This window comes from Notolepis coatsorum (genome assembly GCF_963971535.1).
Source record: "Notolepis coatsorum genome assembly, chromosome: 15".
Taxonomy (NCBI): Eukaryota; Metazoa; Chordata; class Actinopteri; order Aulopiformes; family Paralepididae; genus Notolepis; species Notolepis coatsorum.
In genome coordinates this window covers 92688112-92705461 of record NC_140179.1, presented here as the reverse complement: position 1 = coordinate 92705461, position 17350 = coordinate 92688112, and the positions used below count along the sequence as shown (strand labels likewise).

The 17350-nt window shown below is 40.7% G+C and overlaps 1 protein-coding gene across 3 annotated transcripts in view; it reads left to right on the top strand.

Moving 5' to 3' along the window:
• Window positions 1-16362, top strand: part of LOC311241351 (uncharacterized protein) — a 57679-nt gene extending 41317 nt beyond the window's left edge. For 2 of the 3 annotated variants that reach the window (XM_084330136.1, XM_084330135.1), the window contains 2 exons: window positions 2036-2168; window positions 14026-16362. In XM_084330136.1, coding sequence (XP_084186262.1) covers window positions 2036-2168; window positions 14026-15347 — 1455 coding nt within the window. In that variant the 3' untranslated portion in view covers window positions 15348-16362. Of the gene's footprint in view, window positions 1-2035; window positions 2169-9669; window positions 9757-14025 lie in introns of those variants that run through there. The other variant, XM_084330137.1, reaches the window with a different exon arrangement.
• Window positions 16363-17350: the final 988 nt, after the last annotated feature.

Below are 17350 nucleotides of genomic sequence, written 5' to 3'. Positions count from 1 at the left end.
TCCTGTGTTTTTCCCTCAATCATAGACACAAAAACTTTATATTTCAACAACGAGTTATTAAATCTCCATTGTTTAGTTTGATTGTTAATTACAGCAGGAGTGATAAAATGATGTTATGAATTTTGCAATATTACATAACCAACCAAGGATTGTGAGAAGAGAAAATAATAAATCCTGGAATATGAATTATGAGCGTGGGAGTAAAAAGTATATTCTTGTGTCAGGCTTGACAACACGTCAAATATCAGATAATGCAAGTGAGTTTTGCATTTCTTTAAGTGCACTTGACAATGCTCCGTCTAGTGTAGGGTTGTCACGATACCAACATTTTTGTTTCGATACTATACCAATATGAATTTCGATACTTTTCCTCAAAATCAGGGAAACACTCTCAGATGTCATTATTGTTCTTTATTTTAAAACAACAATGAACAATGACAAGAATAAATTAATTGAATTAAAAGCAATGGCATTCAAAATGCTGGAGAACTTTTTTTGCACTCAACAGTTGCTGTATACAAGGTTTCTGAACCCAGCTTTCTCAACTGTACAGATGAACTCTGCGACTGCCCTGTTGAGCCTTTTAGCATCTTTGGACTCATTTGTGTACCGGTACTTAATATGCTGCTCAAAAAAAGCTGGGAGGTTAGGTTGCTTCCGAGTGGGGGGAGTCACTCTGTGAGCCAAATGTAGTAAAAAAAAATTCAAGGGGTAGAAAAAGTATGGTTGTATTATTATTAGAGCTGGGCCGTTAACGGCGTTAACGTGCTGCGTTAACGCTATACTAGTATCGCGCGATAATATAATTAACGCATTAATCTTTTTTACCTTTATTTACCCAGGGTAGGTTCGCTGAGCACAGATGCTCTTTTTCAGGAACGCCCTGCTTCACATTCACACAGTTCCATTCACACCTGGGAGCTGCCCAGTACAACCACAGTTGACACCATTGGCCACTGAGCAACTCCACTGGAGCAGTTGATTCAAGCCATGTCACATAGTTCAAGTTTGAAATGATTCTTTCTGTTTTGCTCCTGAGAGTGTGCTAGATACTGTACTGTACTGGTAATATTATTTATTTGTGTTAACTTCTGAATAAAACAACTTATTAAACACAAGTACATCTTATTGAACATTATTTTGATATTTCATTACCAATTATCATAGCAAAACAGCTTTTTCAAACGGTCTGTAATGCATTTTGGAAACGGGAGATGGGCTCATGGTGTAATGGGCCACCTGGCCTGAGAAACAGAAGGAGGAAAGAAAAAGTAAGGACTTACTTCTGGTCATTATTTGGGTAGAACACACATATTTTGAATGCCTTCGGCAGGTTTTTCTTTTTTTTTAGCCATTTTAATCTAGATTAAATCCAGGATTGCAGATAGATTAATCTAGATTAAAAAGATTAATCTATGCCCACCTCTAATTATTATACATTTGTCATAGCAGAGGGCCTAATTAGTTTGAGATACCATAACCTAGAAAACATGTTGATGAGTGAGACTGATTAGATATAGCCTATCATAATCTAGAACTAGGTTATGTCATATTGTAGGCTGTTTAACAAAAATAAAATAGATTTCCGTTGTCTTTATACAGTATGTATGAACCATCAAATGGGCAATTGTCAAATGTCTCTGTATAAAGCATGTTTGTGACTAAGCTATAGAGATGCACATGTGCATCAATTCATTTCTGTTGTGGGTAGGCAACAGGGGATGCTGTGTTTACTAGCTTTCAGCATGGCAGTTTAGGCTATGTATAGCTTATTATTAGGTTTTTCAATTTATTTTCTATTCTTGCGAATAGCATTGTGGACATTTTCTAATGATCGTATAAGGAACTGTAGTCACGAGAGCTAGCATAGCTCGTCCAACGAATGTTGGCATGACTACAGTACTGATAGGAGCTACTGTAGCATTAATGTAACGCTAGTTATCATAACCATCGGCAATCACAGTGAGGATCTTTATTAACGTTAGCTAGCTACTAGAAAATGTACTGATATTGCTTTCCTTACTTTCCCCCCAAGATTGGTCTGAATATGACCACCCCTCATAGCCTCTCACATCTTGGTTTGAGAGAACTATCTGTCTGTTTGGTGGACTGCATGAAACCGTCACAGCTGGACCAGGAGAAGAGCTGTTTGGACTGCACTGAAACAAGTATGGACATTTTTACTTTAATCTGTAAACATTATGACTTTATAAGTGTTGACTTTACGCTCTTAAGCCAGATCTAAATTCGCCTACAAGTACATACCCAAGTAAAAGGAAGATTGCTCCACTTCTACAAGGTCCATTTGCATGTTCTTGGTATCTAAGGACATCTATGGACATCAGGGAATGTATTCCCACTGTCAGAAATATTGTGTCTGTCACTATGTTTGAGTAAATTGTAATGGACCAAAGGAGAATATACATTATTTTATACAAATGTTTAATTCACTTTGAAGGTGAATAACACCATGCTAACATTGACCAGACGTGAACAATTGCCACTGAGCTCATTCAGCACCTTCTTGTGATCAAGTGTACAACAAATCCAAGCAAATGAATAAAGGGCAGAGGATTTACAGGGTTTTTTGTAGATACAGTACTGTATTTTGCAATCCGGACAGATGCATTTTGAAATATGAATATAGAATACCAGGTTTGTGAACGTCTTGAAAAATGGAGGAGCATTTTTCGTTACAAAAAAGTAACTGTACTTACAGTAGATTTCATTCACGGTCTTTGCTGCCCTGTAAAGTGGTACTAAATCCAGATTGAAATCTGCCATTGGAAAGAGGAGATTTGGCCTGATCCATAGATGTTTGACTTTGCCATAATAAGGTCATTTATAGGCCTGATATTCTATATTCATATTTCAAATTGCATGCACAATTCAGTACTGTATCTACAAAAAACCCTGTAAATCATCTTCCCTTTATTCATTTACTTTTTCATACATTTTTTCTACACTTGATCTCAAGAAGATGCTGAATGATCACCTGCATTTTTCACATCTGGTCAATGTTAGCATGGTGTTATTCACCTTCAAAGTGAATTAAACATTTTTATAAAAGAATGTGTGTTCTCCTTTGGTTTTTTACAATTTACTCAGGCATAATAACAGACACAATATTCCTGACACTGGGAATACATTCCCTGAGGTCCATAGATGTCCCTAGATACCAGGAACATGCTAAATGGACCTTGTAGAAGTGGAGCAATCTTCCATTTACTTGGTTACGTACTCTTAGGCAGATTTTTTTTAAATATGGCTACGGTTTAAGAGGTTAATTCATACGATTGTATTAATTGGAAATTAATGTATATTGAATGTCAGATTAATAATCAGAATAATCTCAAATTAATTTTGTACCGGACCGCTCTGGCTTAAAGATTGAAGAACAGACAGTTTGCGGGCGGCTAGGTGGTGCAGTGGGCAAGGCGCTCACCACCAATGCAGGAGACGCTGGTTTCGAGCCCAGCTCTCCGCATTGCTATCAGCTTGGCTGGTCGTTCATACTAATACAATTGGCAGTATTAGGGGGTGGGAAGCTGATGGGTGGGGATCGGACGTTGTGGACAGCGACTCCTACAGGTCGGTTGGTGCGCCTGCGCAGCAGAATCGGGAAGCAACAGGGGCGGCGTGCCCTCCCACGCAGACCCCCGACGCTGAGAGATCACGCTTTGCAGGTGAAAAGATGCGACGGCTGCTTCCTCGAGTACCGGAGGGGACATGTGATGTAAGGCTTCGTCCACATTGCAGCGGGCTTGTGGGAGGCATGGCCTAACAGCGTTCGAGACAGGGGAGGGTAGAATTGGACGATACAAAATTTGGATGGGAGAAAAATTTTAAATGGGAGAAAAAGTAGATAAAAAAAAAAGAACAGACAGTTTGCCGTACAATGGAAATCTTACTTTGCTAGTCCGCCCTTCACACGATACTTTTTTATTTAAATACAAGCGAATGCTAAAAATAAGGTGTAGGATCCAGTAGTGTTTACAAATATAAATATTGAGGTGACAATGGGTCACAGCAGCAGTTAAAAGTGTCTTTAGTGATTGACAGTTTGGGGGAGCTAGCTGGGGGAGCTAGCATTCACAAGACTGATGGCCTGTGTGTAAAAACTGTTTGTCAGGAGATTGAAGAGTCTGTACTGGGGGTGTGTACTGTCCTTAATTATGTTTTGTGCTTTCCTGGTAGCCCTGGTAGAGTAAATGGGCCTCATTCAACAATACTCTCTTATTATTTTTCTTATATTCTTGCTTACCTGTCTGTTAAGAGAACAATAAGAAAAGCCACCGCCCCATTAATCAAGCCATTCTTAACGTCGAAATCTGTGCGTACCCAGGAGATTTCCATGCTGAATCCCACTCATTCTTAAACTCAAAAGCGTGTTCGCGCTAAATTCATTTGCATATAGACACGCCCACCATCTCCTTATAAGGCGAATGAGGCGGGTGTAAAACAGCCGAGTTTCGCCATCTGATCCCTGTCTGATATATTGAACAGGAAGCGATTTGCGATCTCAAAATGTGTGTGTTCCTGTGGGTCGCTCATCGCATGTATGTGTGTGTTAATCTGATGACAAATAAAGACTTATATTTGTACTTATACGTATACGTACTGCATAGTGCGAAATAAATCGCTCCAGCAAAGTAGGCTTTGTTGCGCGCTTGTCAAGAACCAATCGCGGCGCGCAGTATACTGATATATATAATGCCGCTGATCCATAATGCTCTCTCCTTTCAGAGAGAGAGAGATGACCGGTGACAGATCCGGTATTTCCGAAGCTATAGGTTCGGAAATACCGGATCTGTCACCTGTCATCTCTCTCTAAAATGTCCGTGGCTAAAACTCTTGAGTGCGCTCAGAACTTTAGATGTGGAGCAGAGTTTTGATTGATTGATTGAAAATTTTATTAACAGATTGCAGAATGGGTACAATACAGTATAGCTCAATACACACAATTATTAAGGGGATGCAGACCAGAGAAATACTTTCATCTTGTTTAACACTTTGGTTGCCTTGGGTTAAATTCATGATATACCATAGGTTGCCGACTCTATTTGTCTATGGAGAAAGTCCCCTTCTTTGCAGGGCTATAACTTTTTAAATTCTATTGCTACATTGCCATTATTAGGGCCCATTCAAAGTCCTATATGTATTGTTCATTGTGTAGCAACGTTAAACTTTTTCATTCACATATTCATAGTAAAGTATGGTCTAATGTATAAGTATGTTTTCATCTCTTTCTGCAGCTTTCTCCAGAACGTGATATATAGCCCCAAATGCATTATATTGATGATGAAATACAGTTTGATGGCAATCAGCGCGATATAAAAAATTCCAACTAGACGTACTTCTAGAAGTTACTACACGTCATCTGATGTTGACCGGATGGGCGAGGGGGCGTTTATAATTCCGTGGGCAGCGTTATACCAATCATCTAATGTGGGTCAAATGTTGATAATAGCAGTTAGTATCGAAGACGGTAACGTTACACGCTCAAACTCACCCCAGTCTCCGCGCGCCGTTGGGCGATCGTCGTAGAGTAGAAATTCTATCATTATGGGATGGCGATTTACCCGGTCCATCTCCAGCTTGTATAATGGTATATACGTCCAAATCATGTTGTTTATCAAGTTATTGGCAATCGATCGCTATGTAGCGTGACGAGCCAGAGTCCCGGGACATGTACCGAGTGGCCGGAAGCAATACGGACGTCTAGCACAACCTCTATGGCACATCCTGTTTAAGCGATTGCGCCGATCGGCCACCAGATGGCTCTCCTGAACCGCCAGAGAGCTCAGTGGGTCCTGCTGGTGGATCTCAGGCCAGCGGAGGGGACATATGAATCCGATCGCAGATTTTTGAAATATTGATATAAGGACGACGTAAAGCGTCCTCCGGCAACTTTAGCATGGCCAGCAAAGACGTCTAAAGACGTTTCATGGCAGTCAAAGTGTTAAATCAGGGTCCCCCATTTTCTATTCATCATAACATATATGACATACATGACATCAGGGACCGAAACTAAAGCCCGCCGCCCGCCAGGGGCGCTCAGTTTTTACCTTTGGCGCTTGACACTTAGAGGGCTGCCCGCCGTGTGGCGTGTAATCAATCAAGTTCATAACGATACTCTTATTTTGAAAATCTGTGCGGGTCTCATTTCCGCCCCAAGCGCATCTCCAGTCATAATATCGATGGCTCCGGCAGTTAGCAACAATTAGGTTCGTATGATACTCTTATTTTGAAAAGAAAACGTGGCAACGAGTCATATCCACCCAGCCCTGTAGCGGGATACTATTGGCTAAGGGCTTCTGCTCGCAGTGCTCGTGTCAACACAGGCAGTCTGCTCTAGTCTAGAAGAGCGGACCTCCATGAGCTACCGTTACTGTTTAAACAATGACCCAGTCAACTATTCACTTTTAGTTTAATACATGACGAGGCATTGTCTAACGGTATCTAGCTGGCTAGCTACTGATAGCTGCTGATATCAACAAATGCTCCAGCAATAGTCGACTCGAGTGCATAATACCTCCGTTCCCTCGTTAGCTAGCTCACGTTAGCTAGCGCACGTTAGATCGATCTGTCCCAGTAAACTAAATTGTCTTAACGTTATCTACCGGGCTAGCAGTAGCTACAGATAGCTCCTGATATCAATGTCTTATAACATTGATTGAATGCGTATTCTAGCTGAGGGCATGTTGAATGTGATTTGACAAAAGAACCGTAACGTTATACCAATAGGGTCCAGCTGCATCGCCGGAGAATCCTTGCATGCTGAATGTAGGGTCTAGCTGCAGGGCCGGAGAATCCTTGCTGGAGCTGGAGGCTACTCAAGTATACACACAGACAGTGGAGCTGTTTGCAGATAGCAAGCATTTTGACTTATTGCGTGGTGGCGATGTCTCGCAGATAATACAACTACAAGTATGATTATATAATATATATTTTATTTAAAAAAAATTTTTTATATAAAATATATATATATATTTTTTTAATCAAAAAACATTTGGCAGGTAAGAAATATGCTTGGCGGGTAGATTCTTCCCATCTACCCGCCACTGGCCGGTGAGTCAAAAAGTTAATTTCGCTCCCTGCATGACATACAGATAGACAGTACTGCTACATCTATGAAGAGAGGAGAGGAGAGGTTGTAAATATGCGTTATATGCGTACGGCCTGGGCAGCCAGCATCTAACTGTTCTAACAGCAATATATAATCCATTTCAGAAGCAGAACGCACGCAATAAGTTATAATAATAATAATTATTGAAAAGTTCTGCATGGGTTTATAAAGTCGTATTTCGGGGTACTGTATTTGGGGGCAATTGACCAATGGTTTGCTTTCAACCCATGAACTCCTTCCTCTCTCACCACTTTATATATATATCTTTTTATTTTATCTACTAAAACTGTATTGTATTATATTGTTTGTTTTGTAAAGTGTCTTTGAGAATTAGGAAAAGCGCTATATAAATCTTATGTATTATTATTATGAATGGTAGGCTTTTTAAAATGTTTCTCATCTGGGTACGAATGAGAAGGTCAAGGTCCTGGCGGGATGGTGCCAGGAAAACAGCCTCTCCCTGAACGTCAGCAAAACAAAGGAGATGATTGTGGACTTCAGGAGGTCGGGGGTCAAGGACTACAGCCCCCTCAGCATCGACGGGGCACCGGTTGAGAGAGTCAACAGCTTTAAGTACCTCGGAGCCTACATATCCGAGGACTTGACATGGACCACACACATTAACAGTGTTGTGAAGAAGGCACGACAACGCCTCTACTTCCTCAGGCGCCTAAGGAAGTTCCAAGTCAGCCAGAAGATCCTTAAGAACTTCTACTCATGTACAATAGAGAGCATCTTGACCGGCAACATCACCTCCTGGTTTGGGAATAGCACTGCACAAGACCAAAGCAGACTACAAAGAGTGACACGTTCAGCCGAACGCACAATTGGAGGGGGGCTCCCCACCCTCCAGAACATTTACTACAAGCGTTGCAAGGGCAAGGCTAAGAGAATCATTAAAGACTCCAGTCACCCGAACAACTGCCTCTTTGAACTGCTGCCGTCAGGCAAGCGATACAGGAGTCTCAAGGCGAGCACAGAAAGACTCAGAAGAAGCTTCTATCCCCAGGCCATCAGGCTGCTAAACGAACAATGAATGAACACTACACAACAACAACCACCAAACGCACATAGCACACACATCCACACGCACACACTCACTTTAAACAAACACACTGTAGCACCCACTCCACACACTTATAGCACACACCCACTTTAAACAAACACACTGTAGCACCCACTCCCCACACTTTATATTTATGGATGAAGGATTGCACTACAACTCGTACACCTTACTGTAAATTGTACCTAAAATTGTACCTCATCCCATTTCTGCTTTGCACTAGATAGTACTGTACATTAGTACACTGCATAGTATTGTGTATTGTATATTATATGGTAACTCAGAACATTGTACATATGTCTATACCGAACACTGTGACCTCATTTTCTTCTTCTAAATTCATGCTATATTATGTTATTATGTTATTTGATACTATCTTGTCTAGCACAGTCTCTGGAGCGTAACAGTAAGAAGCATTTTGTATGAAAGTATTCTGTACTTCTGTATGACAACTATTAAAGAACTTGAACTTGAATTTCTTATTTCGGTAAGAGTGCTCTCGACCACTCTTATAATTTGTTCTTGCCTGAGAAAAAAAGCAACAATAAGAAAACTTTGCTGAATCCCAGGTAAGAACAAAGTAAGAGGAAATGCTAGTTAAGAACAAAATCTGTTCTTATATCGCTTCATGCATGAGGCCCAATGTCCTGTAGTGAGGGGAAGGCTGCTCCTGAGATGTACTGAGCAGTTTTAATCACTCTCTGGAGGGCCTTCCTGTCCTTAGCAGTGCAGTTTCCATACCAGACTGTGATTGAGCTGGTAAGGACACTCAACCGTACTTCTATAGAAGTTGCTGAGAATTTTGGGTGGCATGCCAAATTTGCTCAGCCTTCTTAGGAAGTACAGCCGTTGCTGGGATTCTTTGATGATCTGTTGGGTGTTGTGAGCCCAGGTGAGGTCCTCGCTGATGTGGGTTCCGAGGAATTTAAAGGTTTTCACCCTGTCCACCTCTGTTTCACCTATGTACAGAGGTGTGTACTGTACATTCCTCCTCCGTGGGTCAATAATCATCTCCTTGGTCTTGTCTGTGTTCAAGGAGAGATTATTGTCCTGACACCAGGCCACCAGTTCCGCCACCTCCCTTCTGTACGCCTCCTCAGCTCTCCCAGTGATCAGTCCGACGACCGTAGTATCATCTACAAACTTGATGATACTGGTGTTGTTCTGGGAGGCCACACAGTCGTGTCTGAAGAGGGTGTACAGCAGGGGGCTCAGCTCGCAGCCCTGGGGGGTCCCTGTGCTTGGAACCTTTGTGCCTGATGTCCGATTGACTGACTGGGGCCTGTTTGTAAGAAAGTTCAGCACCCAGTTACAGAGAGCCGTGTCAGACAAACAGTCATGAGTTTAGCAGAGAGTTTGTGGGGGATGACCGTGTTAAATGCAGAGATGTAGTCGATGAATAATAGTCTGGCATAGGTGTCCTTGCCCTCTAAGTGGGTGAGGGTGGTGTGGATGACTGTGTTGACTGTATCCTCAGTGGACCGGTTCTGACGGTACGCAAACTGCAGAGGGTCCAGTGCGTCTGGGATGGTCTCCTTGATGTGCGACATGACTATCCTCTCGAAACACTTCATCACTATTGGGGTGAGTGCAACGGGACGATAGTCATTCAGACAGGTCACAGTGTTTTTCTTTGGCAGGGGCACGAGGGTGGTGGTCTTGAAGCAGGTGGGCAGCTTGTGCTAGTGACAAGTTGTATACAGATGCAGCCATTAGTGTTCCTAACCATTTTGCCGCGGTGGTCTCACAACATGGGAATTAATTTGGAAACCAGGTTGCTGTTCTGTTATATGGCCGCCAGGAGGCGCAAAGTCAACAACGGCCCGACAGGCGGCTGTTAACTTCATTCATCAAGGAGGCTCACAACGAATTAATTAAAGAATTAAACAGTTAAAACCTGTCAAATCAGCAGTCAACGTGTATATTTTAAACATCACGTTTGTTTACCAACTATTGTAACAGTTATTAGTAAAATATAAGATGACAGAATCTCATTGGATTTTATGTGTCAGGCGTGGTGTAGTGGTCTGTAGTAATGTTTCTGAACCGGGCGACCAGGGTTTGATTCCCGTTTTTGTATTTTATATAATTAATTTATAAAAATGAAATGGCGGAGTTATAGCAACATCTTTTGGCTAAATACATAGACATATACTGTAATGCTTCATTTTAGTAAATGTCATTTGGGTGATAACAGCGATACAATGTCAATATTGTCGATCGAGAGAGAGAGAGAGAACATAGTATGTGACAATACAGTTATCTATTTATTAACCTGGTCCACCCGACGGGGTCGGCACCGACCCCAAAATGGCATATGGTTATAAATCAATATTTTTCAGTGTTGCATATTTTTTGCGATTTTTTTTTAATCAAACGTTTCAAGTATTAACATCACTAACATGTCACAAAAGCATGTAGAATGTATATTATCATCAATACGTTAGTTTAGCAATAGGTTAAAAGTGCCATTAGATTAGCTGAAGTCTATTACATTTTGGAAAATTTGAATCATGGGAATTGTAGTTTTTTGCGGCCATTTTGTCGAGGGGATGCATAGCTGTGGATCAGCGTTGGAATTATTCCGAACTACACTTCCTGGCAGATACTGTGGGGGTTCAAAGTTCAGCGTTCTGAATGAATTATTTCAATAACAAAAGGTATTGTTTTTGACAAATATTGAAACGCAGTTCGTTTCTCCTCCCTATTGTTAGCATGTAGCAAATTAGTTTAAAAATGGTTGCACTGTGGTGAAAATAAAAAGGTACAGTAAATTACAGTAATATCATTATCTGTTCTTATGCACGCCTGGTGATACTAAATCCAAATTGAACTTGGGCATTTGAAAGATAATATATGTATATATTAGGGATGCTCGATATTGGCTTTTTTACCGATACCGATATACCGATATTGTCCAACTCTTAATTTCCGATACCGATATCAACCGATACCGATATATGCAGGGTCCCCCCCCCCCCCCCCCAAAAAACGAAATAATTTCAGGTAATTAACATTACATATGTCTTGTTGTGGAATTAACATAACATTGTGCATACTTTTGACAATAAATAAAATCAGAATTTGTTCTTACTTGCTTGCCTGGGTAAATAAAGGTTATAGAAATGTAAAAAAAAGAGAGATTTTTTTTTATATATTTTTTTGAATACCGATATTTTCCGATATCACATTTTAATGCCAATATCGGTAGGCCGATAATATCGGACATCCCTAGTATATATATATAAATGTGCGAATTGGCTATAATAAGGTACTTTATAAGCATCATGTTCTATAATAATATTTCAAATTGCATTGGTCCGGATGGGAGAATTCAGTACTGTATCTACAGAACCTTCTGTTTAATCATCTTCCCTTTATTAATTTCCTTAGATTTGTACACATGATCTCAAGAAGGTACTGAACAAGATCAGTGGCAGTGTTTTAAGTTTGGCCATTATTATCATGGTGTTATTCACTGTCAAAGATTCAAAGAAAAATCATGATTCATATTCTCCTTTGTTTCATCACAATTTAAGCAAGCCTAGTAATAGACACAATATTTCTGACACTGTGAATACATTCCCTGAGGTCCATAGATATACCTAGATATCAAGAATATGCAAATGGACCTTGTAGAAGTGGATCAATATTCCATTTACCTACGTATATATTTTAGGCGAAAATATTCCACGGGTGGAACAGGTTAATGACGTGATGATTAAAGTATTTCCACGATACCAGCGCCTCACCAGCTAACTACACGTAATTTAAAGATGGCAGGTTTCTGTTTTGTGAAGAATGTTCCCTCATGTAGTGTAGTGACTCGTTCAACCCTTATGATTGGTTGAAATGGCCTTCATGTTTGAACTAGTGCACTGCAACCTTGCCCAGGCCCGACGGGGCCCGGCCCGGCGGGTTCGGGCTGGGTAGGGCTTTTTTTTTAATAAATAATTCGGGCTCGGCCGGGCCCGGGCACCGCCGTTTTTTTTTTTTTTTTTTTTGCTTTTTTTTTTTTTTTTTTTTTTTTTTTCATATAACTAGGGTTATATGATAACCTTCGTTTTAAGATTCGCTTTCTCTTTTGCGCCAGAGAAACATTTGGATGTAATTACTGCAGCGCGCAGAGAGAACTCAGGGGACAAGTTCAACTCGATTGGTTGTGTTGGAATATAGCCAGTTGGCGAACGTTTTAATTTGTTCTTGGGATGTATGTAGCCGGTTTTGTTAACGGTGTTCAACGCGTTGCTGACGTCTGGTGAGTGATGTTTACTATTTGCTGGGTCGCGACTGCTACTTGTTTTGTTGTGATTTTCATTACGTTGCTCTGCTCGAAATCTGATTTCTGTTTTCTGTTTGTTTGTTTGACTGAGTAGGCTATTGTGTGTCGTGTGTGTGTGTGTGTGCGTGTGTCAAAGACGATTCTATAGCCTTCAATACGTTTTACGAGGCTGATGTGTGACAGTGTGAGTCAGTCTATATAAGCGAGCACTGGGAGAGACGGCATTGCGAAACAGGCTATGTAAATGCTTCTTAGTTTTGTTTATTTATTACGTTCATATAAAACCGTGTTTCGAATATTTAAAACAAATACAAAAAAAATTATATTTTAATAATAATAATAATAATTTTTTTCGGGTTTTCACGCGGGCTAGGGCTTAAAATATTATTTACAGTCGGGCTGTTTTCACGCGGGCTAGGGCTTAAAATATTATTTACAGTCGGGCTTATTTTCGGGCAGGGCCTGAAGTTCAAGGGCTCGGGCAGGGCTCGGGCTTTATTTCAAGGCCCTTGCAGACCACTAGTTTGAACTACATCGCCACCTATTGCTGCATACAACCCCCCCCCCCCCTTCTGGCTAATATCTTGGTCCTCTGCGGTATCAGACAGGCGCTCTCTCTCTCTCTCGTGACAATATTGACATCGTATCGCTGTTATCGCCCGAATGACATTTAATAAAATGAAGCATCACAGTATATGTCTTATGTATTTAGCCAAAAGATGTTGCTATAACTCCGCCATTTCATTTTTATACATTAATTATATAAAATACAAAAACGGGAATCAAACCCCGGTCGTCCGGTTCAGAAACATTACTACAGACCACTACACCACGCCTGACACATAAAATCCAATGAGATTCTGTCATCTTATATTTTACTAATAACTGTTACAATAGTTGGTAAACAAACGTGATGCTTAAAATATACATGTTGACTGCTGATTTTGACAGGTTTTAACTGTTTAATTCTTTAATTAAGCAACATTGCGTGTTTAAACAAACGTATTGTTACCAAAAAGCATTACACTAACAGCGTTGTGATCGCTTTCTTCTGATGAAACGGAATGAGAGCCGCGCGTCGGGCCGTTGTCACCAGCTGTATTCGAGCGCCCCTGCTGGTCATTGTTACCGTTAATACGGTGCCCAAACGTTGGTCCGACAACAATTCATGGCTGCATCTGTATGGCAGCAAGTAAGTCAGCCAGCTCTGATGAACAGACCCTGAGGGCACGGCCGGGGATGTTGTCTGGGCCGGCTGCCTTCCGTGGGTTTGTTCTCCTCAGAACCGTACGTTCCTTTGCCGTTGTCACAGTGAGTGGTGAGTCCTGTGTGCGCTCCGTGGTCAGAACCCCTCACTGTTGGTTGGTGTTGGGGACTTCAAAGCGGGCGTTTTGAGTCTAGAACTGTAGACGACTCTGGACTACACTGTGTTCTTAAACTATAAAACCCAGCTACATACCATTATAAACCTCTTGCATAAAAATTAAGCTGAATAAAATCACCAAATCTCTCCTTCCTCTGACACTCTTCTCCATCACTATCTCCATCCAGATAGCGGTGCTGTCAGGCCTGGGAAGAAACCAAGAGGCTTGGATGGAAGAAAAGGTCTCTGCTGTGACCAGTGTGGAAAAAGCTTCAGTTCAAAGATGAATCTCAATAAACACCAACGCATTCACACAGGAAAGAAACTCTATTCCTGTGACCAGTGTGGGAAGAGCTTTAGCCAGCTGTCTCATCTGAAAATACACCAGAGAATTCACACAGGAGAGAAGCCCTACTCCTGTGGCCAGTGTGGGATGAACTTTAGACATCAACATTGTCTGCAAACACACCAGATGATTCACACAGGAGAGAAGCCCTACTCCTGTGACCAGTGTGAGAAGAGCTTTAGTGGACTGTCTCATCTGAAAATACACCAGAGAATTCACACAGGAGAGAAGCCCTACTGCTGTGACCAGTGTGGGACGAGCTTTAGTCGACTGTGTCATCTAGAAAGACACCAGATGATTCACACAGGAGAGAAGCCCCACTGCTGTGACCAGTGTGAGAAGAGCTTTAGTCGACGGTCTCATCTAAAAATACACCAGATGATTCACACAGGAGAGAAACCCTACTCCTGTCACCAGTGTGGCAAGAGCTGTAGTCAGCGAGCTGATCTGAAAAGGCATCAGAGAATTCACACCGGAGAGAAGCCCTATTCCTGTGACCAGTGTGAGAAGAGCTTTAATAAACTGTCTCGTCTGAAAGATCACCAGATAATTCACACAGGACGAAAGCCCTACTTCTGTCACCAGTGTGGAAAGAGCTTTTTTCATTTGACTAGTCTTACATTACACCAGAGATGTCACACAGAAGTGAAGCCCTACGTCTGTGACCAGTGTGGGAAGAGCTTTAGTCGACAGTCTGATATGAAAAGACACCAGATAATTCACACAGGAGAGAAGCCCTACTTCTGTCACCAGTGTGAGAAGAGCTTTAGTCATTTGACTAGTCTTACATTACACCAGAGAATTCACACAGAAGTGAAGCCCTACTGCTGTGACCAGTGTGAGAAGAGCTTTAGTCAACTGTCTTATCTGAAAAAACACCAAATAATTCACACAGGAGAGAAGCCCTACTTCTGTGACCAGTGTGGGAAGAGCTTTAGTCGACAGTCTGATATGAAAACACACCAGAGAATTCACACAGGAGAGAAGCCCTACTTCTGTCACCAGTGTGAGAAGAGCTTTAGTCTACTGTCTAGTCTGAAATTACACCAGAGGATTCACACAGGAGAGAAGCCCTACTTCTGTCACCAGTGTGAGAAGAGCTTTAGTCGACTGTCTCATCTGAAAAGACACCAGAGGATTCACACAGGAGAGAAACCCTACTGATGTGACCAGTATTTGAAAAGTTGCTCATAATTATGTCATTCACAGGAGAGAAACTATACCACTGTGGGGAAAACTTCAAATTAAAAATAGGTACCATTTTAACTAATGTAGCAGGAATTTAAAACCATCCAAACTGATAATACACAACACACAGGGAAGAAGGTCTACTATTGTGACCAGTGTGGAAACCGCTTCAGTACGTCATTACAGCTATCAGTCCAACAACCATAACAATAGTGAAATATACCGTTGAAAAACTGAAAAAATACTACCAAGAGCTTTTGACCTGCACAGAAGCCTCTGTGAGAGAGAAGCAGTACTAGCATAGACACGGTTTTCATTGACAACAACAGTTGTGTTTCTGTCGCTCTGAGGAGTGAGACAGACGGTGTGGATGTTCCTGGGACAATATGTCATGGTATAAGAGTGAACACACATTGTTCTAGTGTTTTAAATACTGGGATCATAGGAACCTTCTGACCTCAGTATGGGGTGACCAGCCAAAAGCCAAGATGGTTAACAAACACACTTTGTACACACTGGAGGGGGAAACTGCTTCTGGTATGGATTTTTATATTTTAATGTGGACTGGACACTAGTGATTATTTTATTTAATGTCACATATTGTCAACATTCCTAGTACTAGACAAGAAGAAGTGTTTATTTCAGAGTAATGTTCCATGTATTGTCTTCATTGGTATTCTATTAAAGGAATGGATGTTCCTTTATATGAATTTATCATCTTTAGTGTTATTTCTACTGTAACTACTCGTGGGTTTATGGGAATTGCAGAGCAACCTGTTGCACAAGTAACTAACTATTTTGTCATTGTGTGTATATTGAGTAATGGCTGTACTATTGATGAAATGATCAAAATGTTATAGTTTTGGAATCAATTCACTTTAAATTCAGTCAATTAAAAATCGAAACAAATAGTTGTTTACTTTATGATGATGGAACATCCATTCACATTTACTTGTCATTAGGTTGGATAGTAAAACCTTTTCATGATGGAACTTGTACAATATATTTAATAAAATCTACAACTTGAATTAAAAAGTTAATTGATCCTAACTTTGAAACATTCTCATTAGAATGTATGATATGATAATAATATGGATGAATTGTAAGCGTCAAGATAAGTGGGAAGGTGTGAATTGATCTCTTAGAATTAACTGTAATTCAGAAATATGAAAATTAAATAGTACATTTGAAACTACTTTGTATGAAAGGCTTAATCTAAGTGCAACAATGATACTTTTTTGAAAATCTTCTGTTGACTAGAAACACTTTCAAACAATATCTTTGTTTATAATTATTAAAATGATATAGTATCATATAGAATAATACATTATATAAATGTATAGATATGTGTGTGTATAATGAATGAACCTAAATATGTAGTTTGACTGATGGATACACAAAATGGGTTTATTTATGTTGATTTAATTTAGTTGTGTTGATGTTTCCATTTTTGCAAAATGGGTATATTCTGTTTGGTTTTACGCAATAAGTATCGGTGTGCTGTATGTGTGTAGGGGCAGGTATATATACGAATTTCTCTTCCTGTTCCTTTCGGTTGTATTTATGTTTGAACACTAGGGCACACCACCTCCATTATAGCTCCTAAGTAACCTAGCTGATAACTGTAATTCATGCACCTGTTATGGAGATTCGTTTTTCCTACCTGTTTCACTGTTTGGAACTGATAGACAGAGCAACTGACAACTGCTCTAATTGAACCATTTCATTCACTATCATTCACCTTTGGACAATAAAACCCTGTAAACCGTATCAGCCGCAACTTGGACTTTCTTGGACATCACAAACTTTGTTACTGAGTAGAGAACTAATTATGGGTGCATCGTGACGCCTGTCGGCACATTCGGGGAGTGACAGTCGGCCACTACAACTACTATGCACTCCGAGTGTAACACTCAAGCTTGATATTTGACGAACAATGCCACTGACCCTTAGCTGCCACCCCTGGTGACATGCTGTTC